This window comes from Sciurus carolinensis, chromosome 3 (assembly GCF_902686445.1).
Source record: "Sciurus carolinensis chromosome 3, mSciCar1.2, whole genome shotgun sequence".
NCBI lineage: Eukaryota > Metazoa > Chordata > Mammalia > Rodentia > Sciuridae > Sciurus > Sciurus carolinensis.
Genome location: NC_062215.1, coordinates 41,932,306 through 41,949,219, shown reverse-complemented (window position 1 = coordinate 41,949,219; position 16,914 = coordinate 41,932,306). Strand labels below are relative to the sequence as shown.

At 38.0% G+C, this 16,914-nt stretch overlaps 1 protein-coding gene across 2 annotated transcripts in view; it reads left to right on the top strand.

The window, feature by feature from the left end:
- The window catches only part of LOC124978893 (multidrug and toxin extrusion protein 2), a 55,729-nt gene that overhangs the window by 27,225 nt on the left and 11,590 nt on the right, over positions 1–16,914 (top strand). For both annotated transcript variants that reach the window (XM_047542803.1, XM_047542804.1), the window contains 4 exons: positions 7,054–7,162; positions 8,130–8,205; positions 13,245–13,314; positions 15,338–15,470. In XM_047542803.1, the coding sequence (XP_047398759.1) occupies positions 7,054–7,162; positions 8,130–8,205; positions 13,245–13,314; positions 15,338–15,470 (388 nt within the window). The remainder of the gene's footprint in view (positions 1–7,053; positions 7,163–8,129; positions 8,206–13,244; positions 13,315–15,337; positions 15,471–16,914) is intronic.

Below are 16,914 nucleotides of genomic sequence, written 5' to 3'. Positions count from 1 at the left end.
GGGATTTTTTTCTTATCCACTTACATGGAATCTGTATAACCTGAAGATTTTATCAGTTTTCTGTCAATCCTATCTGTAACAAACTATTTTCATTATTTTAATTAATTGATTAATTTTTTTGGTGCTGGGAATGGAACCCAGGACCCAGTAGCTTTTAATTTTACCATCTTAATATAAAAGTAGTTCATACTAAGAAACAAATAATATGTTCACATAGTTCAGAAGTTTTCAAAAGTGAGAGTAAACTTGCTTCCTCTCTTTTTAGTCTGTTCCCCTCAGCCATTCCACTCAACCATTTTCTGATCATTGTTACCAAAGACTGTTGAGAAAGATAAAGAATATAAAGGATATAGCTCATTTTCCATAGTGTCTCCTCTACCTTATGGTTTTTCTTTTACTTCTAGTTCTCTTAGTGGTTGCTTTCATGTCTTTAAATAAACATAGGCCTCTTTTCTTGATCCATCAACTTTATAGATGCTGTATCTTTTTTTTTTATTGTAAACAAATGGGATACATGTTGTTTCTCTGCCTGTACATGGCGTAAATGCATACATACCATTTGTGTAATCATAAATTTACATAGGGTAATGTTGTTTGATTTATTCTGCCATTTTTTTCCCTTCTCCCCCACCCCTCCCACCCCTCCCCTCCCTCTATACAGTCCTTCCTTCCTCCATTCCTGCCCCCCTCCCTAAACCCAACTCCAACCCCAACACTAACCCCTCCCACCCCCCATTATGTGTCATCATCCACTTATTATGACCCCCGTAAGATGAGGAATATTTTGTCATTATATTTCTTTCTGTATCTCTTCTCATTTGCCTTCCAAATTCCACAAGCTGTTTTACAGCCAGCTGCATGTTATGAGATGGACACTAATTTAAATTTACAAATAGTGACTCATGGAATCCTTATTACAAGGCCATCTAAGGGATTTAGATATTTCCCGTATATTTAGAGATGAGGAAGAGGGACCTAGTTCAAGGAAGTAATTGGTTGGGATTTGAACCCAGGGACCTGGCTCCAGAGTTCCTGGTCTCAACCACAATGTTATGCTACTATATTATTGTTTTCATTGTGTGATGGTTATAACCTTTGAATTATATTTTACATTATACTTGTATGTTTTATAATGCTGAAAAAACCAACATTAGTAACAATATGATTTTTATAAATATGATAATTTACAGATCCACTTGATGGTTCTTACAACACAGGAGAAGGAAATGCTATCCAAATAGTTACCAAAAGTCTTAAGACTGTGGAAAGAGAACTTTACCACCTAAAGATGAAATTGATGATTTTTTTTCTTGTTTTCATCAGTTGGTTAAAATCATATCATATTTTAGTTTATTTAATATTTAGGACAGGAATTTTTTAATGCCCTCATCATTTCATTAAGATCATCTGGTGTTTAAACAAACCATTACATATGAATTCATTTTTTTTCCTTAAATACCTCAGGACCCTTTGGTTCCTTATTTTAGTTTGTATACACTGATTTCTAGACTTTTTCTAGCATGCTACATAGCCGTCACTTCAGAATTTCTTTCTTTTTCTTCATGACTTAAGTCTGCAATTTCTTTGATCTCATTTCTTCCTCTTAGATTCCTTTAAAATGCTTTTTTTTAAAAAATGGAGGTAAAGAATTTTTTCCCAAGATTAAATGTAAGTTAAATCATGAGCCATATATATTTGAGTCTTTATTTTCCCTTTACACTTCATCAATAATTTGACTCAGTATAGAATCATAGGTTCAAAATAATTTCCTTAGAATTCTGAAGTCATCGCTCTGTGTTCCGGCATTCAGTTATTGACGTGAAGCCTGATCTGAAGCTGGCTGTTGTTCTTTGCATATGATTTTTCTCTTTGAAGCTTTTTGCATTTGTTCTTTATCCATGTGGTTCTGAAATTTCACAGGGGCTATTTTCTTATGATACTTTTTACTTCTGTTTAATACTGTTTAATACTGACACCCTTTCAGGCTGAAGACTTGTGTTGTTCTTCAACTCTGGGAAATTAAAAAATATATAACCTCTTTCCCTTTTTTGTCAGTTTTTTTCTTCTATTCTCTTTTAAAATTTCCTGTTAGGTGAAAGCTGAACTTCTGGATTAATCTTGCTTTTGAGGGTTTTTTTATATTTAAAAAAATTTTTTTTTTACTTATTTTCTGTTGATTGCTGCTATTAAGTTTTCTTGAGTTTCATTTTTAATTTCCAAGAGTGCTTTCTTTTTCTCTTATACTCCCTTTTTCATAGGAACCTATTGTTCTTGTTTAAATTGTATTACCTTTAAATACCACTGACGATATTATATTGAACTTTTAAATATTCTTTTCTCTTCCTTTTTTTTTTGAACTTCCACTTTTTATTTCTTAAACATTATTTAACAAGAAAAATATTCAACCAAATTTTAAAAAATTAGGATGGATTAATTTACAATAAAATAATCAACTTAAAGTAGCCCTTTTATTTAGGGCCGAAGAGGCCAATAGTTCCCATTTAAACAGCAGAATTGCCCAATTGATACTGTTACCTATGTTTGATGGCACAGAAATATAAAAGTCACACAACTTTCACTGATACCCACCCTACCCTCCAGAGTGGAGTTCAAATTACTTGCTTGTCAGGTCAGTACTCAGACCTAAAAATCAGTAATATTTTGACATATATCTACACCTAATCTGATGAGAACACTTTAAAAACAATTCTTATAGAAAAAAAACCCTTAAAATAATTTCATGGCACATTAGACTGCTTACAGAAACAGTAAAGATGAAAAAAAATACAAGAATTATAGTCCCTTGTTTATAGAAACACCCAAATAAAAATATTTTCCCTAATTAGTTATCCTTGCTTCTTATAACTTATTAGCAGAGACAAATTATAAGAAGCAGAATGCACTAGTTTTTGGTTTTTGGTTGTAGCTGCCAGCTTAAGAGTGCATCACTGTGAATACAAAGCAAAATGTGATTATGATCATAAATTCTGGAATGGGAAAAAAAATCAAAATCTCTCTAAAAGTTTTCCTTTATCCTTGCTTTCAAGTCACAACAAAATTCACAGCAGTTTAAAGGATGATGAGAGATTAAACAGGGGCCCACCAAAAAAAAGAGAGAGAGAGAGAGAGAGAGAGATTAATTTTACCTATTACATTCCTAAAGAAAAACAAAGTATAATGTATTACTAAGTTAACATTCCATAGTAAGCTACTGGAGCAAATACAGCACTTAACAGATTCATTTACAGATTAGGCATGGTAGCTTTAGGCAGAACATCTTATTTTCACCCTGTCCAATGTGCAACCTTAAAAAAAAAAAACCATAATGGAATATGTAATTTATGACAGCTGGCCAGGCACTTAAATCGGGGAAAGTGACCTTGAGACTTTGAGGTAAAACAATTATTTTCAGCAATCACATATTCTAAAAACTGTATTTTATACCACACTAACTGAACTTATTCAGCTTTTAACTCTTAAGTTTGTCATTCTGTTGTGTCAAAATTCACACCGAAGTGCAACTTCTTAAAAAGCTATTGAAGAACATTTTCAAGTCTGAATTTTGGCCCCATTTCTCTACTTCTGTGCTTAGAACATATCTGACCAAACTATAGATACATACACACAAGGGCTAAGGCCACAAGAGCCCAAAAGGAGTAACTAATCTTTCTCCCTGATTTGACATTAAATTTTAAAGACTTTAGATTCACACTGCCAGTCACATAGACACAAAAGAGTACAAATGAGGTGATAAGCCTCAATATAACTTCAGGAAAATGACAGAGCAAGAGGAGCAGACACAAAACAGCACAGAGTTTCCATTTATAAATGACAAGCCTACTGTGAATGCTCCCAGCATTAGCACTAAGGAGCACAACTCCAAGTTTATTATACTCTGGGCATAGTGTGTTTTTCTTCCAACTCTTCTGAACTCATTTATGGGTAATGAGTTTGCTTAATAAATGAAAATTCATATTAGAAGACAAAATTCTCAGAAAATGTTCAGACATTAGAACAGTACATGACCATTCTGGAATTAGTCCTTTATCAAAAGTTATCCAAATCTATTTTTCATTATAATTCCTAGGGCTGGCAATGTAGCTCAGGAGTAGAGTGCATGGTTAGCATGTATAAGGCCCTGGGTTCGATCCCCATGCCACCAAAAATAGAAAATTATCAAGGTATTATCTACAAATGGAAATACCATTCCTCCATATCCTCCTGATAAGTAATTACATTTCTATTCATTTCTCAGATAACAATTTCATTCCAAAGGCTACTTCATGTTTTGAACAAACTCATCAGCTTTTGTTGTTTATTATGAAGAGTAATTTATCAACATCTATTTAAAATCCTTCAGAGAACATTATAAGTTTAAAAACATTTGATTTGAGGCACCCTCATTCTCAAAAAGATGAAAAAAAATATTGGCTTAGTTTCAAAGTTGTTAAAAAAAAAGAGGGGGAGGTTAAAATATAAAGACTCCTAAGCTGATCCTCCTTAGAATATCAAACTTTTCTAGTCAAGGTAGAGGACTCATGCTTATTAATCTCTTCTTTCCTTGCAGGATTAACAGCAGGCATCAACAAAACTACTAGCTGGAGTTACTGGTCCAGGGAGCAAATGTGGAAGAATTTTTCTCTGCATGATGCTACCTGGCTTGTTCAAGTTTTGAAACTGTGACCCTGGTCCATTAGCACCATGCTTTACTCAACTGAAATAATTAATCAAGCCTCTGTTGCTGTGGGATAAGGGGCAGAGAATAGGGTGAGAAGGGGATTGAGGGCAGTTATATACATCACTAGGAGACTATGATATGCTGTGAAAATGTAATCTGTTAATATACTATATTTGAAGTTTGAAAATCACTGATTACAGCTATAACATCACATCAAATTTTTATAATATTTGAATAACTGCAAATGTAGAGCTTTCTGGTATGACCCAAATTTGAATATAAATGGAAGTTCATTGAACATGAGATTATCCATAAGCTAAAAGAAACAAATTATATACATTTATAGGTAGTCACCTACCAAAAAAGACTAGATAAAAATTAAGTGAAATTATTTGTAATTGCTTCCAGTTTCATTTTTCCCCAGGGGAAAGCTCCAAATAGGCCTCTGGAAAATCATCTTCACATAAGAAATGGCATCTGCTAACGTATAGGTATATCTTTCTTTTCTCTTCCTTAAGTCATCTATTTTGTTTCCTTTGAGATCAAGAGGCCTTTTATTTATCCTGATTTCTTTTTGGAGGAATGTGTTCTTCAGTTTCCTCAAAGCTTTGGTGATCTTAATGATTCATTTATATTTATGAATGAGTGAATATATGAATTCATAAAATAAATGGCTGGCATGGCATCTCCATTCTGTGATTTGGAGATTTTTCTCCAACAGATCTTTGCCCTGAATGGGAAGGACCAGTGGGGAGCTAGGTGCAAAGGTGATCTCTTTCAAGTCACACCTTAATTTTTGATTGATCGATTGTGGTACTGAGCTATGTCCCTAGACCTTTTTTATTTTTTATTTTGAGACATGTTCTCACTAAGTTGTCCAGGCTGGCCTTGACATTGTGATCCTCCTACCTTGGCTTCCCACATTTCTGGGATTTCAGGCATATGCTGCTGTGTCTGGCTAGGGGTTATGAGTGAGGGGCTATGAGGCATAGGTAGTCTGACCTCCATATTCCTGTCCCACCCATGTCCACCCATTCCCTAAAACAAAAGAGAAGGGGCTTGATTTGGGGAACACACAGTATGTGGAGAACTTACACACAGTGCCTCTCTGTGTTAGCCTGGCCCTTCTGTGTGTAGAAAGTAAGAAGGAGCTCAGATAGTTCTCAGTGGCAACTCCCTGGATACTGCTTTCCCTGCCTCAATGATGAACCTGGGACTTCAAAACTCTAGGGATCCACTGGGAAGAAGGAGCATGATCTAGCCTTCTGTCTATACCCTGGGGCTGTGGATCCCCATAGTTCTACCCCAGGATCATGGTGCTAGTACCCTCTTCCAAAAGCTGTTCTGCTAGTCACCGTGTTGTCTATAAATTTCTCTCCACAAAGCGTGGAAATTAATTTTCTATTAGTGATATCAGGGGAAGGATGGGGGTCAAGCATGTAAGCCTTGTCATTCATCTTGAACTGAAAGTCAGTGATACATGCTTTGGGCACAGGTCTTACATGGTTTTATGTTGCCAAATATATTGTTTCTCAAGTTCTTAACCTTAACAATTTAGTATATATGTTTTATTTACTTAGGCTAGTTTTCAAAAACCATAACGAATTAGAAGGTTGTGGGAGGGGTGCTGCTTGTGGCAGAAACAAGAAGTTGAAGCTGGTGTAGACATGAGAGCCAAAATTACAGCTGTCTGTCTATACAACCCATGTTACACAAACAGCCTGAAGGCAGCACTGCGTTGCAAGATAATATCTGGGGGACAAAGATTACGGATGGTTGAGTGATCTATTTGAGAAACAAAGAAACTTACAGCTTTAGATTTCCATAATTGATAATTAAAATTAAGTGTTGGCATTTGAAGGGGCATATTTCAGCTGTCTGGATGGTCACACATGGAGTGTTTCATCTGGCCCACCATCAATGAGGGACTATGGAGTCAGATTTCATCAACCTTTATTGAGTTCCTACAATGTGCCAGACTTTGTCCTAAGTGCTTTTTCACATGGATCCTTCAATTCTTATAAATAAATGATATTTATGGTTTATATTACATTAAATCTTAATAGCTAGCTTGAATTAAATCATGCTGTTGAAGGTGTTGCAGTAAAGGAGGGGCTTTACACCCAAATCCAGCTTCCTTAAGAGGTCCTAGCCTGGTACCTGTGAAGCAGGGAGACATCAGGGCTGCAGTGAGGAAATCAGGTGTCAAGGAGGCTGAGCCCTTTATTTCCCATCACACAGATAGGATGAAATAGAGTTAGTTCTAGAACCCAGAATGCTGAGTCTGTCCAGTATCCATCTAGTTGGATCCTAGTGTGCTAATTTGTGAATTTTCAAGGTTTTTGAAGTTACGATTTATGTTTGTTAATTCCTAGGTGCCTTTTGGCTTTGGTGTGGCTGCCAGTGTCCGAGTGGGCAATGCCTTGGGGGCAGGGAATGCTGAGCAGGCGCGGTGCTCCTGTACCACTGTCGTATTGTGTGCAGGTGAGTAAAGCCCTTCTCCTTCTTGGTGTCTTTAAGGAATTTAATGTGATAAGTGAAAATCAGTGTGTCAGAATTTCTCTGTGAATTGAATCACTTACATTCACTCACCTATGCTCTTTTCAATTTACTGAGTCAAGTAAATCTTCTAATTATAATTTTCTGTTACTACATACCAAGTAAATAATGTTCTTGGTTCTACTGAAATAATTTCCAAGGCAATTATCATATGAAGTTATATTTTATGACCATAGTGGAGTCAAAGTGACTAATTCTTCACATTCCTTGACCTTCACCTCCTCCAGCTATTCCAGTGTCTTGAAATCTGAGCGGTTAGAAAAGATTCTGATGCACTATGTCCCGGCCTGTTTGTGCTGCTATAAGAGCATACAGGATGGGGAGCCCAAAGTCAAGGCTCCAGCAAGTTTGGCTGTCTAGTGAAGGCTGCTCTTTGGTTCCAAGCTGGAGACTTGATGATCTTTCTCCTGTGGCAGAAGGGAAGGAAGGGTGGAAAGGGGTCCAGAGACACCTAACCCATTCTTCAGGGCTTAGCCCTCATGACTCAGTCACCTTGCAGAGAGCACGCTTCCCAATAGTTTCATTGGAGATTAAATTTCAACATGAATTTTGGAAAGGACAAAGCCACTCAAACTACAGCAACTGAAATCTTATTGAGGCTGTTTTTTGTGAGTCTATCTTAGAAAAAAGAGTCAGAATCACTGGATCTTAATTGTCCTTTTCATAGACAGCAAACAGACACGTTATTTACCGTATATATATTTTTTGAATTGGATCTTGCTATGTTACCTCAAACTTGTGGGCTCAGGCAGTTGGGACTACAGATGGGCACCGCCATACCCTGCAACATTATTGCAAATCATGGATGCAAATCTTGCATGAGATGTCAGCCCTAGGATTGCTCACACTTTGGAGAATTGTCACCTCTTGTTGCTTCTTCCATGCTTTCCAGGTGTTTGTGCACTCGCAGTGGGAGTTCTGCTAGCAGCTTTGAAGGATGTGGTTGCCTACATTTTCACCAGTGACAAGTATGTACTCATGAAGAAAAATCTCGTTGCCGTTAGGTTTTCTTTCTTCGCTATATTTTCCTGTTTATGAGAGCCAGGTGGCAGTTTACTTCATAGGAAAGCTTGTCACGCAGCCAGGAATGAGAAGCACAGTATTGTGTGAATGAGTTTGAATGAAGAAAGCCCGAGAAAACCATTCCCCCTCCTCCAATACCCAGTTCATTTGCTCATCAGACCTGAGTGAAGTTTTGCTCAGATGTACACAGGAAGAGTATATGCAGCATCCTTATCCCCAAAGAGGCACCTTATAATCCAGGGCATGCTGATGGTATCCTTGTCTGATTCTTTCTAGGCAGTATTTACAAAAATGACTGACTTGATCTTAGGCTCAATTGTATTGTATTTTCTGTGACGCTGTGTTTGAATATTTTTTTAGGTATGCTAATGTGTCTTTTCATTAAAAAAAAAAATCTTCACAGGTAGCAGGTGGCTCAGAGGTAGAGTACTTGCCTAGCATTCTTCTAGTCCTGAGTTCCATCCCCAGTCTGAAAAACATTCTTTTTCATGGAAAGTTTGAAAGTTTGTACCAGTTGCTTCAGGTTCCTGTTGGGAAAAAAATTCAGTTTTATTCTTTACAAGTCATGCTCTCCCAGTTTCATCTAACCTCACTGGGTTTAAACAAATGCCTAAATATATTCTTATACAATCTTAGGACTAAAGAGGTAGACAGATGGAGAAATAGGAACTGGTTTTATCTTCCTGCATTAAATAACAAAAAACTAGACAAAAAATAGTTATTTTAAAAATGTGTTTCATACATATGAACAATAAGCAGCACAGAAGAGTTATTCCTGAGAGGGGAATGAAATGAAGAAAACCCATGTAATCAGCTTACTGGAAGAGGGTTTCAGGCCAGGAAGGGGAAGCCCTGTTGTGTTAGTCAGCTTTTCATTGCTGTGACAAATACCTGAGAAAAACAGCTTAGAGTAGGAAAGGTTTATTTGGGTTCACAGTTTCAGAGGTTTCAGTCTATGGTCATCTGGCTCCATTGCTTTGGGCCTGAGGTGAGGTGGAACATCATGGCAGAAGGATGCTGCTCAGTTCATGGTAGCTAGGAAAAAAGAGAGAGAGGAAGGCTAGCAGAAAGACCAACAGACAGACAGACAGATACACACACACACAGAGAAGGGATGGTGGGTAAGAAATACTCTTCGGGCATTTCTCCAGCAACCTATTTCCTTCAACCACGTTCCACTTCCTAGTTTCCACTGCCTTCCAGGAATCCATTCAGCTAGCAGTGGATCAATCCACTGATGAATCCACAGTCCTTGTGATCCATTTACTTTCCTAAAGCTCCACCTCGGAGCACCACAGCACGGGGGCACCAAGTCTTCAACACATGAGTTTTTGTGGGACACTCTGTGTCCTGGCAAAGCTCCTCTGTCCCCCTGAGATGGAGAAACAAAGTTGGGAGTTCAAGGGGGCCATGTCACTGGGGTTCACATAGCCAAGTGTCAGAGGGAAGAGGGTTCCATGGAGAGAGCACTTTCAAGATCCACAGAGGTCTTTCTAGGTCTTTAGATGACCACCGAGTTGTGTATGCATATAACTCAGGGAAAATGAGGCCAGGAAAAAATAACCAAAAGGAACGGGCAGAATAGTCCCTGAAGTTTGTAAAGGATTAGGAAGAGTTTGTGGTACCACCAGCCGAATGAAAGAACACCGATACGTAGGACGTCTGGTGGAGTTTTCAGAAGGGTGTTGACTAGAAGAGAAGAATTAGCCCTAGGAATCAAGGGTGCTCTGATCTTGCCTAACCAAGCTTAAGTATAAACCTTAAAAATATCAAACTGTTTCCAGGAAGCTTATCTGCATCAAAGCTCAAGGGTATATAAAATGATATCTTTGGACCCAACAAAGTAAAATTCACAACATCTAGCATACAAGTAAAAACGACCAGGCAAACATAGAAGTAAAAACTAAAATCCAAAATGAAGGGAAGTATCAATCAAATGAAAATGACCCAGAATTAAAACAAAAAACTGAATACAAGGATATTAGAACAGCTTTTAAAACTCTGACTCATATTTTCAAGAAGGTAGAAGAAGAAACTTACTTTTTATTTTTTATGTGGTGCTGAGGATTGAACCCACTGCCTCACACATACTAGGTAAGTTCTCTACCACTGAGTTATAATCCCAGCCCCTCACCCACTTGTCTTGAATAAGTGCCCCATCAGTCACCTAAAGTCTTTGGTTCATTTCTAGAGTTCTAAAAAAAATTGGTTATAGTAATATTTGCCAGTTTCTATTTTTCTTTTTTTATTTAAATTTTTTTTTATTTTTACAAACTGCATTTTGATTCATTGTACACAAATGAGGTACAACTTTTCATTTCTATGTTTGTACACTATGTAGATTCACACCATTCATGTAATCATACATATACATGGGGTAATACTGTCTGTTTCATTCTACTATCTTCCCTTCTCCCACACCCTCCTGCCCCATTTTCCTCTACACCATAATTTTATTCTTCTTTATGGCTGAGTAATATTCCATTGTGTATATATACCACAGTTTCTTTATCCATTCATCAATTGAAGGGCATCTCGGTTGATTCCACAATCTAGCTATTGTGAATTGAGCTGCTGTGATTATTGATGTGGCTGCATCACCGTAGTATGCAGATTTTTAAGTCCTTTGGTTGTAAAACAAGGAGTGGGATAGCTGGGTCAAATGGTGGTCCATTCCAAGTTTTTTGAGGAATCTCCATATTGCTTTCCAGAGTGACTGTACCAATTTGCAACTCCACCAGCAATGTATGAGTGTGCCTTTTTCCCCACATCTATGCCAACATTTATTATTGCTTGTGTTCTTGATAATAGGGAATCTAATTGGAGTTAGGTGAAATCTTAGGGTGGTTTTAATTTGCATTTCTCTAATGACTAGGGATGATGAGCACTTTTTCGTATATTTGTTGATCACCTGTATATCTTCTTCTCTTTGTATACTTCACAATTGTTTTGTTGTTGTGGAGAACTAGACATTTTGAATATTATAATAGGGTGACTGTGCAAATCAGATTCTCCTTCTTCCCCAGGCAATTGCTGTTCTTCCTTGTTGAGGGCTACAGTCCATTTGTTTAGTAACCTTATAAACTAGCTTTTACAAAGACTGTATGACCTGATAAGATACTTCCACAAATGCTTTGATCTGATGAGGATATTTTTTGAAAACTCTCTTTAAAAAATTATTTTTTCCCAGTACTGGGAATTGAACCAAGGGGTGACTTTGACACTGAGCTACATCCCCAGCCCTTTTTGCTTTTGTTTTGAGACAGGGTTTCAGCTAAGTTGCTGAGATTGGCCTGACACTTGTGATCCTTCTGCCTCAGCCTCCTGAGTGTCTGAAATTACAGGCATGCACCACTGCACCCAGATTCCTTAAATTCTTTGACAGGCCCTGCCTTGGAAGGCACAGCAGTCCAAAGGGCCTCTATGCCAGTCCCTCAGTTAACCTGAGAGACCAAAACACACAACTCTGACTTTTGCCAGGCCCTTACTATCCAGCCTGGCAGCAGTGAGCTACACAGGAATGCTGCCTGCGGCGGGACCGGGAGATGAGAAACCACCGCTGCTCTGTTGGATGCCAGAATTCACCAGCTTTTACCAGCCTATTTTCTTCACCAAGTACTCTGCTAATATTGCACGTGTTTGGACTTCAGAGTTGGGAAATCGTTGGTTCTGACATTTCTTACCAGTTCAGCGGTTGCTGTGGCAGAGGCTGATTCTTGAGCTTCCTTCTCTGCCATCTTCCACGATGCCACGGGGGCAGCATAGACTTTCCATGCCAACTTGGCGCTCTCATTCTTTGGTAGAAGTATTTTTTCGGGGGAAAGTCTTTCAGATATTATTTTGTCCGTGGCTGTGCACCATTTTTTAAAAAGCAATTGCTCCCTCCTGTGCATTTTCTGTCCTCCCTTTTGGAATTCTTCTCAGACAAGTGATGGAACTTATTCATTAGTCCGAAACATCTTTTCCCATGTCTTTCTTTGTATTTTGGGACATCCCTCAACTTTATCTTCCAAGTTGGAATTTAGTCTTTAGCCGTGACCATTCGTTATCTGGTCTTCAAGTGAAATACTCTATTTTAGTGTTCACATTTTTCATCTCCAATTACTTTTGCCCAGTTGTTCCTTTTTTCTTAACTGCCTGTTGTTAGCTTATGAACGTCTCTTAAGAATAGTAATTACAGTTTAAAATTTTTTTCTCAATTTTTCCCTTATATTCTATCTGCTATCCATTGTCATCATACTCATTTTGATTTTTCCTTTTGTTCAGATATGCTATTGATTTTCCTTAGTGCCTGTTAGGCATTGGCTCCATGTTTGTATTTTTTAACGAAAGACCATTTTGTTGTGTTGATTAGAGGAGATAGTTAGGTGGCTACAGTCCTGTTGGCCTAATCCAAAGAGGCCACTCCTCTGAGTGAGAGGGGTGACTGCAGGCTTTGCCTGAGCTGGTGGCTCTGGATGACCATCAGGCTTCCTGTGAAGGTGCATGGGAGGGAGGTAGGAAATCTCTCTGGGAGAGGGTACTGTGGCCTGTTCCATGGGTCACATCCATACTGGGTCTAAACCCTGTCACTGCTGTGCCCTCTCCAGAGCTCCAGGTTGTCCTCTGCAGAAGCTGCAGGCAGATCTTTCATACATGAAGAGTCCAGGGGATCCCTGAAGAGGGAATGTTACCTATATGAACACTGCTTTCAACTCCATTTTTGAGGAAGACTCCTTTCTACAGAGGACACTTTCCAAAAACAGGCTGAAACCTGCTTTTTCTTCCCAACCCCCACATTTACATACTCATAAGTAGAGCTTTAAGAATTATGCTCTACAATGGCAGCTTAGTCCATATCCCTCTTACTCTAAGTTCTACATAGTAAAACTTGAATTCATGAGTTTTTATTATGTACTTAATTTGTCAAAAAGAAATGGTTTTTTGACCGAATTGTCAGGTTTGTGAGTTTTAGGTCACTGACTACTTTCTTTTCCTCTAACAGGGATATTATTTCCCTTGTGAGCCAAGTGATGCCGATTTTTGCTCCCTTTCATCTATTTGATGCACTTGCAGTGAGTATTTGGAATCATTTTACTCTAATATATAGCAAAATATGTTTTGCGTTTCCAGTTTTTTAATTAAAAATAGAATATCTGTTATTTCATTTAAAGAGAATGAGCTCTTGCTTCAAGCAGTCTGAGTCACTTGAGGGAAAGATGAGTCACTCGAGAGTGTAGCCTCACAAGGTGGAGGAGACCGAGTTCTCCATCTCCTCTAATTTTATCTGGGGCCTGAATGCCTGAGTGACGTCATGGCCACAATGGTGGGGTGACCCCTGTTTGAGTCCTCCCGGGCCGGCCATGCTGCCTTTGACTTAATTCTGGCGGTTGGATCTTTCTCTTGTTTGGTCTTCTGTGGACCTGTGGATATTTGAAGACCCTGTGGCTATGCTCCAGAATCACCCCTGAAGGTTTTCTCAGTTTGCACATCATTCTTTATGACATGGTTTCTAGGCCCCTTTGTCATCTTGCTTTTTTCCCCCCCATGGAATTTCTCGCACTTTTTTCCTATTGCTCTGAAGATATGGTACTTGTGATTAAATACAGCAAATGGTAAGAAGAGTGTGGAAGAGAAGCTCACAATAGCATTAATATTTTTCAGCTATGATTTCAGACCAGTTTCTGCTGAGATACCATCAATGAAGCCTATAAGTCCTTTTTTGTATATGATTTTACAAAATATTAATTTTTTAAAAAAAATTTGGGGGGGGGCTGGGGCTATAGCTCAGTTGGTAGAGTGCTTGCTTTGCATGCACAAGATGCTGAGTTCAATCCCCAGCACCACCAAAAAAAAAAAAAAAAAAAAAAATTTTGGTACTGAAGATTGAACTCAGAGGTATGGAGCCACATCCCTAGCCCTTTTAACTTTTTATTTTGAGAAAGGGTCTCGCTAAGTTGCCTAGGCCTTGCTAAGTTAGTGAGCCTGGCCTCTAGCTTGTGATCCATCTCAGCCTCCTGAGTCACAAGGATTACAGTTCTGCACCACCATGCTTGACTACAAAATATTTTTATTTTGATTTATTTTTTCCTTTAGGGTACAAATGTTTCAGTTTTTTAAATTAGAGCATTATAGTTGGGTTCATTTGGACAAAATCATACATGCATGGAATTTGATTTCAGTCCCTGTTCCCCCCACTTTTCCTTCCCTCCTCCCTCTCTCTATTCTCCTTTCTCTGCTCTACTGATCTTCCTTTCATTTGTTTATTTATTTTTGATTGATATTTTCTACATATACATAAAGGTGAAATATATATATATAATATATATAACATGATTTTGTTAAATTTATTCCATATTTATGTTCCCCTTTCCTGTCTCTGAACCCTCCCTCTCGATCTTCTTCCACTCCACTGATCTTCCCTATATCTTTATGATGTCTACCCCCTACCCCCTCACACCCTTCCCCACCTTCTTTCCCTTATTTTGCTCTAGTTTTCAAGTACAGGAAAACATTTGACTCCTGATTTTCTGAGTCTGGCTTATTTCACTGAGCATGATGTTGTCCATTTCCACCCATTTTCCAGCAAATGCCATAATTTCACTTTTCTTTGTGGCTGAGTAAAACTCCATTGGGTACATATACCACAACTTCTTGATCCATTCCATCTGTTGATGGGCATCTGGGCGATTACATAATTTGGCTATTCCCAATAAATAGTCAAATAGTCAAGATAAATAGAAATTTAAATTATATTACCTGATGACTTTTCTGAGTAAAGTTTCTGTGGTTTTATTTTTGTTGTCGTTGCTGCTGTTAACATAACTTACTTTGTTTATTTATTTTTGTGGTGCTGAGGATGGAATCCAGGACCTCTTGCATGCTAGACAAGTGCTCTATCACTCAGTTAAATTCCTAGGCTATTAACATAACTTTAGAAGCGAAGTGTTTTCCTTTATCTCTTAAATATGTGCTAGGGCTGCTTTGAAACCGAGCTATTTGAGCACACCAGACTGGTGAGCTACTAATGCAGCACTCTGAACTTGATGTGACCACGGCTGTGTGACCGCATCCTTGGTGTTGGTTCTCCTCCCCTAGGGCACCTGTGGTGGAGTGCTGAGAGGTATGGGAAAACAAAAGATCGGCGCCATCTTGAATGCCATTGGTTACTACGTTTTTGGTTTTCCAATCGGAGTATCTCTGATGTTTGCCGCTAAACTTGGGATAATAGGTATGTGATTCAGTCCTCAGTGACTTGCCTCAAATCTCACTTTGTCATATTAAGATAAACCGCTCAAAATATAAAGCAATTGACTAGAAAGTTGCCCTGTGGAATAGGAAAAATTACCACCCCCATTTATATTCAGTGCCTCCCTTGTACAAATACACTGGAAATGCAGTATTGGACAAAATAAACACGCTCCTGTCCTCCTAATCATGAGCCCAAGATTAAATGATCAATTATAACACTAGTCAAGTACTGTTGGGTTAAGTACTGCAGAAATGAAGGACAGAGTGCTGCAAGGGCCTGAGAGTAGCTGTAGGGAACACCTGTGCACTTCTGGCTTGCCAGAACAGCCCCCTAGGTGATATGCTAGTTAGATCAGGCCTGAAACTCAGGTAGAATTACCTAGAAAAAGTGAGAAGCATTTGTTGAAAAGAATGTTCTTTCTCCACTAAATGGTCTTGTTGAAAATCACTTAGCCATAGTCGTATTTTTTTTTTTTTTCCTGGACTATCCTATCTATTTTTTTGGCCTGTATGTCTGTCTTTAGGACCATACCACACTGCCTCGGTTCCTGTAGCTTTGTAGTAAGGATTGAAATCACGAAGTGTGAATCCTCTGACTTTGTTCTTTTTAAATATTATTTTGGCTTAATTCCATATGAACTTGTGAATCAACTTTTCAATTTCTGCACAAAAGACCAGGATTGCATTGAATCTGTAGATTGCTTTGAAGAGTATTGTCACCTTAACAATATTAAGTCTTCCCATCCATGAACATGAATACCTTTCTATTTATATAGGTCTTCAGTTTCTAACAGTATTGATTACAGTTTTAAAGGTACAACTTTTTTACTTCCTTGGTTAAATTTATTCCTAGGTATTTTACTCTTTTGGATGCGGCTATAATTAGACTTATTTTCTCTACAGATTGCTCATTGATAGTATATTAAAGCATAGCTGATTTTTGCATTTTGATCTTGTATCTTGCAATTCTACTGGATTTATTTATTACATCTAGATTTTGGGGGGAGTTCTATATAAGATTTACCATCTGCAAAGAGAGATAGTTTTACTTTTTCCAATTTTCATACCTTTCGTTTCTTTTTCTTGCATTACTATTCTGGCAAGAACTTCTACAGTAGTATTTTAACAATCTTTCTAGGTTTTCCAGTTTTTTTTATTTTCAATGTAAGACAATGTCATAACTAAAATCTATAGAACATGAGATAATAATCATAAAAAGCTTCTGTCAAAATTATGCTAGGCTCTTTATGTACTTTATGTTACTTAAATTTACAATATCCCATTAGCTCATTTTATGCACGAAAAGCCTAAAACCTGAAGAAGTTAAGTAATTTGTTGAAAGTTCCACAGGCAGTAAGGGGTAAGGTGAATTCGAACCCAGGTAGTTGGACTTCAGAGCTGCCCTCATTGCTGCTGTGTGTTTT